Source organism: Podarcis bocagei, assembly GCF_964188305.1.
Source record: "Podarcis bocagei genome assembly, chromosome: 11".
Taxonomy (NCBI): Eukaryota; Metazoa; Chordata; class Lepidosauria; order Squamata; family Lacertidae; genus Podarcis; species Podarcis bocagei.
The window spans coordinates 7,365,050-7,378,138 of record NC_138136.1 but is presented as its reverse complement, the minus strand read 5'-3'; the positions used below and the strand labels follow the sequence as shown (position 1 = coordinate 7,378,138).

At 41.7% G+C, this 13,089-nt stretch overlaps 1 protein-coding gene across 8 annotated transcripts in view; it reads right to left on the bottom strand.

Annotated features, from left to right (window-relative positions):
* NTRK2 (neurotrophic receptor tyrosine kinase 2) overlaps nucleotides 1–13,089 on the bottom strand; it is a 170,175-nt gene that overhangs the window by 144,765 nt on the left and 12,321 nt on the right. For all 8 annotated transcript variants that reach the window (XM_081213621.1, XM_081213623.1, XM_081213622.1 and 5 more), the window contains exons 2-3: nucleotides 4,749–4,823; nucleotides 3,901–3,972 (exon numbers count right to left, since the gene is read on the bottom strand). In XM_081213621.1, coding sequence (XP_081069747.1) covers nucleotides 3,901–3,972; nucleotides 4,749–4,823 — 147 coding nt within the window. The remainder of the gene's footprint in view (nucleotides 1–3,900; nucleotides 3,973–4,748; nucleotides 4,824–13,089) is intronic.

Sequence of the window (13,089 nt, the reverse complement as noted above, 5' to 3'; positions counted from 1 at the left end):
TACACAGTGACTGTTCATACAGCACGACAACAAGTCATTAATGATTTTGACTGCTGAATTTACAAACAGGTGGCTTTGCTAAAACAGTGCTGTTCAATGGCTTGTTAAGTGTTATTGTTTTGAAATTTAAAGTCAGTGAGAATGCCAGAACTGAGTCAATGATGCTGTAAGTTACATTTAAGCAATATCTACTGGAATGTTTATTTTTCTTTGTTTACATTATTACTGATTTCAAATAATCAAGCTAAAGGAAAGCATTTTGGCTACACAAATTTCATCTTGGGAGGGGACAAAATGTATTATTTAGCATCAGACGTTACTGCAGTTGCTTTAAGTGCTCGCTGCTATCATTAGTATTTTCACATGAAATACTGTTGGGAATCAGTTTATTTTTAAAAAGGGATTTTAAAAGGAGTTGAAAGGCTCCTCCTGTGACATAATTAAAGCCAAAATAGTTTTCTTAGTTGGAAAGTTCATGCAGTTATATCAATCTTCATTAAAACGTCTGCCAAAAAAACAAAAACAAAAATGGTTTCCAAATCCTAGATGTGCACCAATTGTTATAAGACAAGAAACAGTGAAATGCATAAATGTATGCTGTCACTCTGATGATTTAAACTTCAGCAGAAAAAGCAAACATTACACCCTATGAAATCACTTGGATTTTTGCCACCAATGTTAATGAGACTCAAGGATATACAGTGGGGGGGGGTTGTTTTGAGCTTAATATGAAAATGAATAATAACTCTGTCTGAATGCCACACAAAACCAGTCTTGCCCAACCTGGGTTCCTCAGCCATTGGTGGTCCACAACTCCCATCATTCCCAGACCGAATGGTTAATTGTCTGAGATTATGGGAGCGGTAGTCCAACACCACCTGATGGACCCAGGCTGAGGAAGGCTGTTGTAAACGATTATTCCGATTGACTAGAAGAGGCCACAACAAGCCTCCTCTTCCTCCAGTGTGGTCACGAGGACTTCAAAAGCTTTTGCTTCCCCCCCTTTTTTCTTTTTTGCTTAACGCAAGGATGGGAAACCTCTTTCAGTCTGAGGGCCACACTACTTTGTGGTGGCCACATCCCGGTGAGGGACAGGGTCAAAAGCAAAGGGGGCAGAGCATCCAGTGTAAATGAAACCTTTGGTACAGTGGGCTATGATCTACACACATTCCTCTATATCAGGGGTCGGCAAGGTTTACTTCGCCTGGGCTGGTTCACTCCAGCAGATGCGATTTCCAGCACAGTCCCTGCACCAGGCTGGTTTAGCAATGCAAGGGGAATTGCTGGGCGGGCAGCTCGGTTCGGGGGCACCTGGTGGGCGAGTTAAACGCCCCCTGTTGGCTGCTTGTGGCCCATGAGCCTTAGGTTGCCTACCCCTGCTCTATATACTCCACCCAAGGAACAAAGGGGCATTATCAGAGCTCAAGAACACATTTCAGCAAGGCAGAAACTCTCAAGGAAGTAAAGTAGGGTTGATGTGGACTGGGGGGAAGGGTGTGTGGCCTGACAGAGGGGCGTGCAGAAGCCACATTTGGCCCCTAGGCCTGAGCTTCCCCACTCCTGGCTTAACCAACAGCTCGTCATGTCATCTGAAGCAACAAGCTGCCATTCATGTTAAACATGATTTGTTTGAAGCAAGCCAATCGTGGTTTAGCATGACATCCCAATATGGCCTATGCAACAAGTTTCATGGACAAAACTCAAGAAGCCGCATCTTCCAACAGAACATGTAGCTGCACAACATATATTCAAATGCTTCTGGTATTTAGGGCTCTTAATTCATCGCTCAAAGTCCTGGAACTGCCACAGGCAGACCGCCTATCAAAAGGCGGAGATAAGCAAACTCGCTATACTCCAGTTCTTTTTCCATCAGCCATAAGGGTTTTTAATGCAAAATCTGTTTCCCAAATTCTTCAAACGTCTGGTACAACGGTTCATTTCCTAAGTTAGACTGGTTCCGGGCAAAGTTTCTTCGGTTCCTATGACAGGTCCCAAACTGTGTCCCAAATTCAATTCTATTTCTGGAAACAGGTGAATGCCCACTCTCCACCAAAGCATGGTGGGCTGCCTTGAGATACTGGCTCACGATCTCAGTATTTGGCCTGGATAAGGGATTATTAGTACATTTAACCAATGAGAATTTTGTCAGCCCATGGCTGAAAACTATGGCCAGGAAAGCCACCTCAATTGGACTGCCATCATCCCTCTTATATCATCTGGGTTATGACACTGCCCTTGAATCCCTGAGACAAAGGCTTTGGGACATCTCACATAGCAACCTGCGATCCCAATCTTATGTAATTTGTACCTCAGTCACAGCTGGAACCCAATACGGGTACTGCTTTCAGATATCCTCATACCTTAGGAATTTGTTGGTACCTACCTACTGGCGTTTATTTACCAAAGCCAGACTAAATGTTCTCAGTGGCAGCCTGAGAGGCATCCTCTATCAGAATAGGCTTTGTTTATGTTCCCAGGATGTCGATAGTATGAAGCATATCCTACTGCATTGTGGGCAATATGAGGGATCAATTGATTGCAGGGAAAATCTGAAGCCTCCCATATTAAATATCTTTTGGAAGACAGGTCAAATGATATTACATGGGCCATGGCAAAGTTTCTTTCGGAGGTTATAAGAAACAAAGATGATTATGCCCTAGATAAAACAAAATGACAGCCTTGGTTTTTTACATCTGTCTGTCTGGTCGTTTTAACTGTATCTTGTTTTGAAATTTTTTTGTGGGTCTTTGGACCACAGTAAAGTATTGTTGTTGTATAACATATATACAACAGTAAATATCCACAGGCATATCACTTGTTGTTTCAGATACATTAGAATGTGCATCCAAGTGTACATGCTGTATATCTGCAGTATACTGCTTTTGACAACATACAAATATGCACATGTATTTAAATGCTATCTCCATCAGCATTCTGCTGCTAGCTCAGGTGCTGTGTGTCTCACAGGAATACATGATATTTTATGTGTAAATATAAAACATGGAATTTGCAAAGTGGCAATTAGCAGGTCATTGGTATCTAATATTTTTCTTCCCTTAGATTCCAAGCTTGAAATCCATGGCTCTTTAGTCATCATACCGTATCACAAGCTGTTAACAATCCAGAATGAAAAGCAAAATCAGCAACCACTTCTTTACACTTCCAACATATAACCAGATATATGCTTTCCATTTATCATTCTTTCTATGGTAGCAAAACAGGGCCAACCACAAACAATATAGTGCTTTCTGCATGCAGAAAAATGTAAGTAGTGCATTAATGAAAAGGGAAATTAAGGTAGTGCTAAAATGGTTCAACAATGCTCAATGCTTTCAAAGGTGTTAGAGGATAAATAATAAAGTAAAGGGGAGAGCCATGGATTAACCATGCTTGAACCCATAACAGGGCAGATTAGGGTCAGCATCAGGATTAAGGTTAAAAAACTTTCCACTTCTCACAATGCAGAGAGGTTTCAAGAAGAAGGAAAATGAAAATAGCATATTTCCCCTTTCTTTTTTCAGACACACCCACTTTGCTACATAGTGATACAGGTACAAGGCTGGCAATTAGCCCCAACCCTGTCATTTAGAACAGCCAGGAAAGGCTTTGAGGGCATGAGAAATATGTCGTTTTCTTTTCCCTCTCCTGAAATCTACACACACATGGGAACAGACACGTGAACACCTCTGCAAACCACAAAACATGTTTGTTCCAGGTTGGTGTGAACCCTGATCAGGAGCCTTGAAGCACCAATGATACACTGCAATACTTTTGGGCAGGTCACTGCTTGTTATTTTTAAGTAGCATCCCTCTAATTTTCTTCCCATGGATTGCAAATAAGGTAATGATGTATGATAAAGCTTTGCGTATTCTGGAACCATTAAGTGAGTTTTTACTTACATGTAATGCAGGCTGGGATTTTTCAGGAAAGCTTTGGTTGAGACAAACTTCAAACCTGAATTCACCACAGTTCTGACAAAAAACACAAATGCAAGTTAGAATTGTCAAGTGATCTTTAATCCTTTTTAATGCTGCATAATAGTTCAAGCTTCTGCCAACCTAGCAATTAGAAAGCATACCAGTGCAAGTAGATAAATAGGTACCGCTGCGGCAGGAAGGTAAACGGTGTTTCCATGCGCTCTGGTTTCTATCATGGTGTCCCATTACGCCAGAAGTGGTTTAGTCATGCTGGCCACATGACACAGAAAGCTGCCTATGTACAAATGCCAGGTCCATCGGCCTGAAGTGAGATGAGTGCCACACCCCATAGTCACCTTTGACTGGACTTAACCGTCCAGGGGTCCTTTATCCTTTACCTTAATAGCTCAAGGTATTTCATGATTATTTATATTGATTCAGTAACCACAGCACGTCTAATGCAACCATGGCCATCCTGGTCCCTTCCAGATGTTTTGGACTAGAACTCTCAACAGGCTCACATGGCCAATGCTCAGAAATAATGGGCACTGTGGTTCAAAATAAACATTTAGGGAAGGCACATAGTATTGTGATTCTAAAGATTATTAAGCACTACTGCCCTTATTAAGACTTCCACGGTACATGTGAGAGCTTCAAAGTGCAATGGAGAGGACATATATTCTTTTTCATTTGCAAAGTTGTTCTTTTCATTAAAATAAACAGGGATGCCCAAATATGCAGGAACTCTGCCTAATCCCCTACAGAGCATATGCAACAATGGACAAAGACACGTGGTTTATAATAATAAATATGAAAAATGATATACTCACAAATTTCTTAATCCAACGTAGCTTCTGACATCACTTTCATTTATGCTTTCTAATTTCCGTTGGTTTGCAATGTAACTATTTAAGAGAGAGAGAGAGAGAGAGAGAGAGAGAGAGAGAGAGAGAGATGCCAGTTAAGAAGGCTGTTGATACATTATTGTAGTGGGGAAGGTCTTGTTGGGAAGGTCTGGAGTTGGGGGCCTGCTATACATGCATAGGCTCCCTATATGATTTAGAACCCTGGCAGCTGGGGCAGAGGTGGCCTCAGTAGATACAGCAGCAGGGACAGGGCAGACTGGCACACCCCTGTTCTTCCCTTACACACTGGTAATTTCATGAACTACTAACACCCAAATAGGGCTACAGGCTTGGAGGAGCATCATAAGATAGAAGAATACAAGCATAAGGCTTCAAGAGGTCCTGTTCTGGCACTCAATCCATTATACCACAATGGATTTCACTTACTCCTTTCTAGGTTGATTGTTTTCTCCAAAAAAGCAGAATAGATAACTAGCAAAGTCTAATGATCTTAGTCCTAATGAACTCTGTGTGTCTATCACATCACACCCTGAGTAAAACACAAACACAGAATGCTTGGTTACGAAGCATGGATTATAATTTGATACTGTGAGTTAAATGGGCAATGTGTGCAACAGAGATCTGATGAGAAGTAATTGAGTTTAACCTGTAAGTAACTGGGATCTCAAGCCTTAAAGTGTGGGGACAAAACTACAACAAAAACTGTTTAGACTGAAATATTAAAATGTAAAATTACAAAAACTGATCTGTACAAATTTGATACAAGTTATTGACTATCTGCTAGTTTTGATCCATTTTTAAATGACCAGACATTTAACGTTTTCTTCATGCCCTTGATTCAGGGGAAAACATCTGCCACCACTTCCAATGACCGTGTATCTTCCCTCCAAATTCATGCCTAATAATGACCTCAAACCCTGCTTAGACTGAAGGTTATTGAGAAGTCTAAACATCAGCCACTGTTGGTATACATCGGTTTTCATCACATAGTACACCAGTATCATGTGCATCATATCACAGTGACAGCACAGCAGGGGATGAACAGGAAAGCAACAGAAAAATAAATATAAAATAAAACAGAAATTACGGGAGAGGTTTATTCACAATCTCCCCCCTGCGAGCCATCACAGGCAAACTCATCTAAACCTTTAGTGCTCATTAAGAGACAGTGCAAAACTCATGAAACAACACTAGAGATAATAAGGATAAACCCCTTGTTGATCGTCAGTTCACATTAGAGCAATTCTCTCCTCAAGCTAGGCAAAGGATCTCACGCTGAATGTTCAAAACCTGTTTACAAAATCAGGTTGTTTCGTGAAAGGATAAATTAGGGTTGTTACTAAAGAACCTTCTTTCTTCTATTTGTTTACATTAAAAAACAGAAACCAGGCTCCTTCTGATGTACACTCTCCCTACACATAAGGGGAATCTACACATTCCTCCTCCCATTATTGTCTTTCAACTAAGTATGTAACCCCTTATGCGTGCTTTTTTTTAAAAAAAAGAAAAAACATTACAGCTGATATCACAGGTTAACTACCAGCCTTTCAGTTTTCATAATCTATATGGCTGGCGGGTGTGCAACTTCCCTCCCAAGCCTCTGCATCTGTGAAAGACGGCCCTGCTACCGGTCGTTGTCCTCCTCCTGCTTCCTGGCAAAAGGCAGCGCGCAGCCTTCCTGGGTTGCCTTCTCAGGCGCCCTGAGAAGGAGAGCATGCCCACCAGCAAGTTTTCCTGCTTGATCGCTGCCACCACACCGGGGATCAGGGCAGTGGGGGAAGGAAGGGACATTTTCCACCGCCCCCTCCCTTGTTTTGGAGTTGCCAGGGGGGGCACCTGAGGGATCTTAGCACCATGGCACCAGATATGCTTAATACGGCCCTGAGTATATAATCAAATGCCTGGTCTCTTGGGTCACTAAAATGTGACACAAGCTGTGGATCCTCTACTATGAAGTGCTAAAACCAAGAATTGCAGCTGGGGGGGGAGGCATTTGAAATCTCTTTCCCCCCCCCCCCACGGGCTGCTTCTTGCAGCTCCAAGTTTAAGGGGAACCTTGGGAAAATGTGTCCTCTGGTGCCCTTGTTGTGGTGGAAATGCTCCAAGCATTGTCAGGTACCATCCTCCATGCTGTTTCTTTGTCTCTTTTCCCAACAGGGAGCAGACTGGATAGATAAAATTCCGCATGGGGCAAAGAACCATGGCTTGAAGGCTTACAGGCTTACACCAATCACTGCTTTGGGTGTTTGCCTGTGGCCCTCTGCTGGGTGAACCAGGAAATGCACCCCACTCGGTTTACCTTAAATGTAAACTCTCTACAAATAGATATTAACCTAGGAACAATAAGATGGACAACACATCAATTTAAACTTTCTACTCAGAACCAGAAGGTCGTGCTTATGGATTGATGTTGGAATTATTATTTTAATTCTCTTTTCATTAGCAATCTTGGATAGAAAGGAGGAGCATGCTGGAAAACCCTGCGGGTAACAGAGATATGGAGAATTGCTGTGTAGAACAAACAGGATGAGCTCAAAACCAATAAATTCAAAGCATAACAGTACATGTTATTAGCTAGGGAGCCATCCTTTTGAAAAGGCAAAAAGCCACATGACAATGTAGGCCATCTAAACAAATAGAGAATTCTACAATGAATACAGAATAAGAGAATTTGATCTACTTAAATTTAAATGGTGACACGATGGCTGTAATAAAATAACAATGGAGACAAGATATAATAGGAGGAAGGTATTTAAATTAAAAGACTACTAGCTATAAAAAATTGTCCTTATTTTTTCAAGCTGAAAGCCTGAAGGCTTCACTCTTATTAGAGAAATAATGTTTTAGAACAGAATAGAATGGGAGCAAAGAACTACACTGATATAGTGATAGGATTTGGGGATCTTGCTAGGTTGTTTACAGATTTTAATCTTTCTCTTCACTGCTATGATCTTCTGAGATCAAGTACTTATTCCCACACCCTGCCTAACTGGATGTTGTTGGAAACATGTGCCCAGTAAAGTTAGGGGTGACTCTCAGTGGACAGACTTTGTCACAGGCTCATAAGAGCCAACTCCTAGGGGCCAAGATCCCTTTGCACCCCCTAAAATATTTGAGGGGGCCAGTCCTCCACAAAGTTGATGGGCCATTGAAATGGTGTGTTTGCAGTGTCATGTGATCAGTTATGTGGGGCGGGGCTTAGCTGCCCCCCCACCCACCAATATTTTATTCAAGCTGGCCTGCTCAGAGTACCATCACTGACAGGGAGCAGAGTGGTGTTCAGGAAGGAATTCTCCCAAAGGGCCAGAGGATAGTAACTATGCAAAGTTGAACTATGCAGAGTGTATTACTTGCCTCTGCTTGGAGCAATGTTCACTTGCCTGAATAATTTAGAGCTGTCTGCTTTGCAAGCACTTTGGTATCAACGCACTGTACTGCTTTTGCTTCACTCCACCAGGTGTTGCAGACTACAATGCAGATCACCTGGGTTAATTGGGGGTGGGGATGACAGTAACTGACATGTGCTCTCCATCCCAGCCACACGTACAGATCTGTGCACGGACTCCTGAGTCAGACAGAGGTTTGAAGCAAAACCTCTGCTCTGGCTAAAGGCTATTTCTGCCTCTTTCACAACTACTCTACCTTGATGTTACTTATCAAACATTAATATTCCTAAAAGCTCTGACATTACCATAGCTTTTTGAGGGCAATCTTGAGAAATGTAGCGTGTTCTGCTCTTAGAAATAGCTTTCCTTTTATTTAATTGAATAGCCTTACAAGAAAATCACTCTAAGGCATGAGCAGATTATGGAAGCCCCAATGTTCCATTTGTATGCCATAGGAAAATGTCAACAACCCTGAGATCTAAAGCTTTTGTAACCAGCCCAGTCCAGCCCCATTGCTAGAACTTAAGCAGAGTGTGGGGATCACAACTGACCTACAAGATAAGTACACTTTCTCATTATTTTAGTCTTTAGGCAAAGCCACAACAATCCTCAATGACAACCTTTTTATCATCAACATGCAGTGCCTATCTCCATGATTCCGCTCTTCTCTTCCAAATTCCTATTACTGTATTTAGCTGTAAAATTTGGCATCTGGACATGGATACTCTCAGAACCCAAACAAGGAATATCAGGGTAGGCTCTGTTATATATGGTAAAAGAAAAAGTCTAGAGATAAACAAAAACAGTTTCCATTATCCACCGTTTCGCTGAATATTCTCCAGAGAGAAGGCAGTCTTCTCTCAACAGTTTTCTGGGCTGGAGTAGGAGAGAATTTTTTGTGGGATGGGCAGGGAAATTATTGTTTTTAAACAGATTGGTTAATACAGAAAGTAACTATTTTTACTTTATGGTGGTGGATGAAGCAAACAATGGGGTGGCAGTTCAAGCCCATTGCTTCCTGTAACAATATTAAACAATAATCACAGGTAACAAAACTGGGGATGGGAGCATAGTGGGGCTAAAATTCTACAGCAATTCATGTATGAGTTTAAAGAATAATTCTTGGAGGGAAGAGCAAAAGAATTATTTTCTATGATATTTCAGCCCAGCTCAAAAAACAGCTACCATCTTAACCTGGCTAAAATCCCCAAAACTAAAACCTGGCAAGTTCAAGGGCTATGTATTTGGTATGTATTCTCTCAACCCAAAACAAACACACAGAGAATCCTTTCATCAGCTAAATTAGTTTAGGATGAAGTCTACGTTTGTATGCCATTTTTATTTTCAAAAGGCCCCCAAGGTAGCACAGAGAAATATGGTTAAGACAATAAAATAGAAAAGTACAAATGTTGAAGTTCAAAGAAGGGTATGTAATGGTTTACAAAGAAGCAAAATAATAAATATCAGGGGGCAGGAACAATATTCTCAATGGTCTTAAAATACCTTAAACTCCTATCCTTCTCTGCCTAATACATCTGAGGGAGACCAACAACACTCCTGAGACCACCTCTACCAACTCAGAAAGAGGTACCATTGGGTAGTCAGTTGGATGGCACACAAAGAGAATCCAAATTCTGTCTTGCAGGCCCACAAATAGGGACAAATACTTGAAACTCGATGATTGGGTGACTGGATAGGGCAGTGATCTTACAAAAGATTATGGGGGGTCCCACCAGCTGCAACACGTAATCCAACCTGTCAAACCAACCAATTTAGCGTGCCAATCATGCAGAACATAGCCTTGGATGGCTAAGGTCTTGCATGGACCTTACTACAGCCTTAAAAACAACTTGCTTAGAGCCAATGAAATATATTATGGACACTGAATGTCCAGTATGTAAGAAAATTTAAAAGACATGAGATTGCAACATACAGAAGTTCCAATTATATAACCAAGATAGACAACGAACTTGCATTTTTATATGCACATATATTTAAATACTCATATATTCCCACCAGAAATTACTTTCCTCGTGTGTCTTATTCTTTAAAAAAGATGTTACATTTCTGAATACTAGAACTGATAATTAATCTTTCCAAAACTAGCTTATGACACATACAGCCACAAGCAAAAGCAGTTTCACTCAGCCCAAATATTTTGGAAAAGCTAAGGAATATCAGCAAACTCGTAACACTAATACACTTCATGCTTTAGGACCCTTTAACAGTTTGTTCCAAGTAAAGAATCACTTTTTAAAAATTTAACATGGCATGTTTATAGTCTTTTCCAATGCTTCAAAACAGTTTGATAACCAAAATATGTCTACTTAAGCCTTTTGATGTTCATGTCTTCTACAAGCAACACTGAAGTTGCCCCACACAATTCAGAGCACACTCAAAAACCCGCCACACACTAGCATCAACTACATAGGTAAAAAGAAATAATACTGCAATTTAGCTCAAGCTCTACTGCCATAAATCCCCTTTATGGAAAACATATTTACAAATACACACTTTCCACCCACCTCCCATTCTCGCCCTCCCTGACAAAACACTCCTCGGTTATCTGTTGAGCTTTATTTCATTGTGTTGGGGAAAAGCATTTTGAAGGTTAATGAACAAACATTTCTTAGTGAACAGCCATGTTCCTGGGATTCAGCTAACTTTCACTTCAACTGTATTTGTGCTGGTCGTTAGGGAAAAGGAGAAAATGTAACAAACCCTCTTCTTGAAACAAGGCAGACTATATATCAAGGTTGGATCCAGATTTCCCATGTGGCGAGTGTCACTGATGGGATGCCCTCCATGGAAAAGGGGGGCAATTTTTGAACTTTTCCCTTTCTATGTGTCTCCTGAAAAGCTGCCCTGGAGGGTCTGTGACCCTCTGAAACAGCATGGGAGGTAGTACTGGGATTTGTAAGAGGAAATCTGGTTCCATGAGCAACTCTTCTAGGGCACTGTGAATGAGGGTCAGTAGACAGATGCTGAATCCTACGAAGACAGAGCCAGTGTGGTGTAGTGGTTAAGAGCGGTAGTCTTGTAATCTAGTGAATCAGGTTCGCTTCCCTGCTCCTCCACATGCAGCTGCTGGGTGACCTTGGGCCAGTCACACTTCTTTGAAGTCTCTCAGCCCCACTCACCTCACAGAGTGTTCGTTGTGGGGGGAGGAAGGGAAAGGAGAATGTTAGCTGCTTTAAGACTCCTTAGGGTAGTGATAAAGCGGGATATCAAATCCAAACACTTCTTCTTCTTCTAAGTGGTTCCCAGGGATGAGAACTGGGGAGCCTGCCTGTTTTAAATGGGGTTGCACTCCCACTGAAGAAACAGGTATGCAGTTCAGGGTTACTGTTAGAACTCTCTTTGTCCATAGGGGCCCAGGTGGCTTCTCTGATGAAAAGCATCTATCATCAGCTTCAGTTAGTGCATCAAGTGGGGCAAGAAATCCTAATTTTGTGTATACACTGGTGGAGTTTTTGCACTGGCCAGTGACTGACCAGAAATGAGACCTTGAGGTCCTAGCAAATAGCTTAGCGAAGATGTTGATGCAGCGTGGAGCTGTGTAGGTCTGTTAAAATGGTGAATGGCATTACAGGGATCGTTAAGAAAGGGGATGAAAATAAAGCTGTCAATAAAACCATACAAATCTATGATGTGACTGCTCTTGGAATATTGTCTACAGTTATTAGTAAAGGTAAAGGGACCCTTGATCATTAAGTCCAGTTGCGAATGACTCTGGGGTTGCGGCGCTCATCTTGCTGTACTAGCTGAGGGAGCCGGTGTTTGTCCGCAGACAGCTTCCGGGTCATGTGGCCAGCATGACTAAGCCACTTCTGGCGAAACAGAGCAGTGCACAGAAACGCCATTTACCTTCCCGCCGGAGCGGTTCCTATTTATCTACTTGCACTTTGACGTGCTTTCGTACTGCTAGGTTGGCAGGAGCAGGGACCGAGCAACGGGAGATCACCCCGCCGCGGGGATTCGAATCGCCGACCTTCTGATCGGCAAGCCCTACCGCCCTTCACCCGAAGATCACAGAACAGTTATAAGAACATAAAATTCATAACATAATAACAAACAAAATAACAACACATTTTAAAAGGCCACACATTGCTTAATTAGCCAAAGGTCTGGGAAAAGAGGGATGTTTTTGCTTGGCATCTAAATACATATAACGAAGGTGCCAGGCTGACAATGCACTCCATAAATCCAGATGACCCCATTCAATGATTTCATGTAGATGTTAAACAGCATGAGAGATAAAACTGAACCCTGAGGAACCCCACAATGAAGTCTCCACAAGGCTGAAGAGCAAATGGTGTCACCCACCCATAACTCGGACAGCTGCTCCTGAAGGATACCATGGTTGATGGTGTCCAAAGCCACTGAGAGGTTAATAATAGTAGCAGCAATAATAATATTCTGATCACCTTACTTCAAAAGATATTTTCGAGTTGGAAAAGGGCAACCAAAATGACCAAGGCATTGGAACAACTCCCCTGTAAGGAAATATTACAGCATTTGGGGCTTTTAAGTTCAGAGAACAAGCAAGTACTGTAAGAGAACATGATAGAGGTGTTTAAAATTATACATGGTGTGCGAAAAGTGAATAGAGAAAAGTTTTTCTTTCTTTTTCATAATACTAGAACACAGGGACAGCAAATGAAGCTAAAATGTTGAGAGATTCAGAAGGAACAAAAGGAATCATACAATGCATAGTTAAACTGTGGCATTCCCTCCAACTTTGATGGCTTTAAAAGAGGATTAGACAATTTCACAGAGAATAAAAGCTATCAGTGGCTACTAGCCACAATGTTCTGTCTTCACTGTCAGAGGCAAATGGGTTCACATTTCTGCCCAGACACAAAGCTTAGCCTTAGTTGGTGACTTTGAGCAACTCACTGCCTCTCAATCTCAACCTA